General features: G+C 34.8%; 1 protein-coding gene across 1 annotated transcript in view; it reads right to left on the reverse strand.

Annotated features, from left to right (window-relative positions):
• Positions 1-4,058, reverse strand: part of LOC106470635 (mediator of RNA polymerase II transcription subunit 13-like) — a 61,373-nt gene that overhangs the window by 35,664 nt on the left and 21,651 nt on the right. The window contains 2 exon segments of the mRNA XM_022399263.1: positions 1,063-1,134; positions 1,807-1,891. Of these exon segments, the coding sequence (XP_022254971.1) occupies positions 1,063-1,134; positions 1,807-1,891 (157 nt within the window).

Here is a 4,058-nt window from a genome sequence, read left to right on the forward strand (position 1 = left end):
CCATACCCAACTCAAATCTTGTTGACCTTACTGATCCATCATAAGAACTCTTCTATCTTGGAGTCAATCAACCCATTAGAGAGAATCGTGAATCCAGTGGCATTAGAAAGAGATATCCAAGACCCACCCAAAGAGGTTCCAGGATTTGATCTCCAGCATAGAGAGAATCGTGAATCCAGTGGCATTAGAAAGAGATATCCAAGACCCACCCAAAGAGGTTCCAGAATTTGATCTCCAGCACAGGATATGGACAGTCCTGAATAATGTTCACAATGAGGTAGCAAAGTGTAGTTATTACCTACTACACAAATGACGGATTAAAGACCCCCTCCCATGTGAATGTGGACATCTAACTCAAACAACCTATCACATAAATGCCAATTTTCGTGAGGTGTCGGTGATACCCGATGCTGTCGAATCGATCTCAGACATCAATATACAACTCTTAATTTACTATCCTAACACTCTTTATGAAGAAGATAAGAATTCCCACATCACCTGGATAGATCAGCCATCATTGCTCTGTTCTGAACTCCCCAAAGAAAACAGCTGATAAACTCAAGTTAAATCAAAAATATCCTGGTTAAAAAATATTCAATACAGCAGAATATATGAATGAACAGCCTACCTCCCTTTTTTAAAAAAAAAAGTTACCAATAAGGCTTACTAATCTCAAAATGGTACGAAAGTCACAACTTTTTGTCTACAAGAATATTAACACAATGATTACGATGAACCAAATATGATCTCATTTGAAATATATTTAGAATTTATAAACTTAAGCGTTATTAAATGTTTATATTTTCTATATACAATTTGTTTAGGACAAACAAAAAAAGAATAGCATTCATTTATTTTCAAATACAAGACTCTGATATGATTCATTAGTTAGTTGAAAAGCAGTCATCCATTATTCATTAATAAAAGCCTCCCAAAATAATTTTATAAATGACTAACATTTCTTTTGATCTATTATGAACATTTTTTTTTATCATTTAGTCTTTATATCAAATAAACTTGAAAAATCGAAAACTCAACCACAAAAAATGGCTGAAAGTTTACCTTCGTTCTCCTGGTTCCAAAGGCTGTACAAACCATTTCCCTAATCTGGTAAATCCACGAGACAGAAGACATCTGTGTGGAAATTACTATCTCATTAAATCTGATAATCATCTTTATTTTCAGTAAACTATTGTGATAATCATAATACACTGTTTAACTGTCAGGTGTCTCTGTTAAAATTTGAACTGAATTAGCATCGGCTGAACAATATTCTATAAAAGTACTAAAAGTTAACAATAATTTGTTTTTTTTAAACAGTTACACTGTAACTTCTTGCAGCCTGCTAAAGAGTTAAAACTTATTCAAATATAATTACTGTAAGTACATAAAAAGTTCACTTCAAATACATTTAATACTTAAATTGCACTCATTGTATTTATTCCGAAGTTGGAAAACAACAAAAAACAGGAAAAGCACCAAAGAAATACAACTGGATCCCTCACAGTAAAAACATCTCACATCAAATACAACTGGATCCCTCACAGTAAAAACATCTCACATCAAATACAACTGGATCCCTCACAGTAAAAACATATCACATCAAATACAACTGGATCCCTCACATTAAAAACATATCACATCAAATATAACTGGATCCCTCACAGTAAAAACATCTCACATCAAATACAACTGGATCCCTCACAGTAAAAACATCTCACATCAAATACAATCTTAAAAAACAAACAAACTTGTTTTGGACATTTACAAATAGTTCTATAAACTAAAACAAAGAGAGAAGCTCACCTTTCAATCAAGTTGTGAAAAGCTTTAAACAGAAGTGTCCGACTTTCATAGGAAAGACCGTTTTCTAAAGATCCTTGGTCCCCTTCTGCGGAAAATTTTAAAAAATTGGTTATTAGCTATCTTTTTAGGTACATTTATAGATAGATTAATAATGCTTGTACTTGTACCTGATGATGACAAAACCTTGTACATTTACTGTTATGTTAAACTTGTATTAAAGGTTTTCTTCATTACCCATTCAAGCCATCTCCAACCATTAATAGTCTCAAAGATATCTCATTTCTAAAAAAACATAATGGGCCTGTAAAGAACAGTGTGATGTAACATCACGCCTACTGACCATTAAGAAGGCAGCAACTGAACACAAACATACAGACAAACAATGACCAGGTTGAACTGGTAACCACATAGAGGAACATTCATAACCAAACTCTCCGAAACCCGGATGGTAAGAATTTCAGAAACTGTGCTTACCGCTTTATTTTGTTTTTCTTTCAAAATAAAATTACAACGATAGAAACTTGAAACGTGAATTGAAGACATTTAATTTGTATCTCATAACAACAAGTATGATAATACTTACTCATAATTAAATGCACCAAAAATATTTATATATATTCCGTTGTGGTTTCTTCATCACGGGCCACGCGCATGCCTCTTCACTTACCTCTTAGCATATTGACGGGAATGACCAGTTAAAATACAAGTTTATATTTTGGTACTGTCGTTATTACAACGTTGAACATGCGTTTTTTTTTTTTTCAAAATATCATTTAAGTAACCAAGTCCATTCAACAGGTACATATTACACCCTGGTGGCGTTGTCCTGAATTTAATGTCGCTCTACTCCAATAGAAGATTAATTACTCGGGCCTGGAGCTTTGGCGCCGCCTGCCTGCCAGCTGCATCATATATCTCTTCCTGTATCACTCGTATTGCCACGCTTTCCTGTGATTTTTCAGATCAATACGGTGCTGAACGTACCTACATTCCCTAGTCGGCAGAGTGTATATTGCCATAGCTACAGGCACACATACATGTGTAACACTGGATAACTGAAGCCAGAAACATCAACTCTCCGAACTGCATTTATCTCGAGAAATGCAGTCTACGAGATTTAATTTTTCCGAAACAACGCGTGTGACGTCGTCGGATATATTTTTCTGTTGCGTAGGAATTAAAAAAAAAAATGAGGAAAAACGCGATTTATACTTGTAAACTATCTGTTGATTTTTGAATTTTTTTAAAGTTACAAAAAAAAAGTTTTACTACAAAGCAAGACAAAATTAACAAATATAAATGCTCGTAATTTAGCAAACCCGATGACGTAATGTTTAATTAGCATAAAGTTCACAAACGATATTTAACTTCACGGTGGACTAAAACTTTAAATTCAGCAGTTATCCACAAGCTCTGATTCTACCGTTTTATCATAGCCTCCAGCGCCATCACGATCTAAAGACCTGCCTCCGTAGAACCGCACTGACGGACAGCCCACAGTACTTCCACGGGTGAGAGCGTGCAACCCACACGCATTCATACAACTGTAACCGCACCGATTCTCCGCGCGGCAGAACGCCCCGGTTACAGATCAATACGTAGACTAGGAGGGCAGGGTAAATAGCCTTGTTTTCGACGCTGCACGGAGTTGAATTAAATCAAGCAGATGGGCTCTCTGCCCATTTTGGTGTGGTATATGGGCTAGAAGATTAGCATACTGTTTGATCTGCTGCACACAAATTCCCCCCCTCTTCTTTAACAATAAATACCGTCTCGAACCACGAACTCATTCAAGATTATTCAAAATGTCAACAAAAAATCAAATAAACAGAAAATATAAAAATTTCACATCAGGCTTTAAGGCTTATTAAATTTTCCGAGAAACTTTAGGCTTAAGTTTAAAGTAACCCCACGTTTGATTGTTTGTTTGTTTTTTATTAGTATTTATTATTGAAATAATGCTTTGCAATAACATCTGCATGCCTTCCTTGTTCCGACAACAATAAAACCGTTTTATAAGACAAAAAAACAAAATAAATACAATACTTCCTTTTTTAGGCACGAGTGCGCTAAGCGCACTAAATTTACGTCAGCATTTGATAAGCAACCCAACATTAGCACGGGTTTCATAATCAGTTAATACTCTCTCTCTCTCTCTCTCTATATATATATATATATATATATATATATATATAATATTGTGTCGTAGTTGGTAGAAGAAAGAAGAAATAAATAATAACGTACGTTTACGG

This window comes from Limulus polyphemus, unplaced genomic scaffold (assembly GCF_000517525.1).
Source record: "Limulus polyphemus unplaced genomic scaffold, Limulus_polyphemus-2.1.2 Scaffold4129, whole genome shotgun sequence".
Classification (NCBI taxonomy): Eukaryota; Metazoa; Arthropoda; class Merostomata; order Xiphosura; family Limulidae; genus Limulus; species Limulus polyphemus.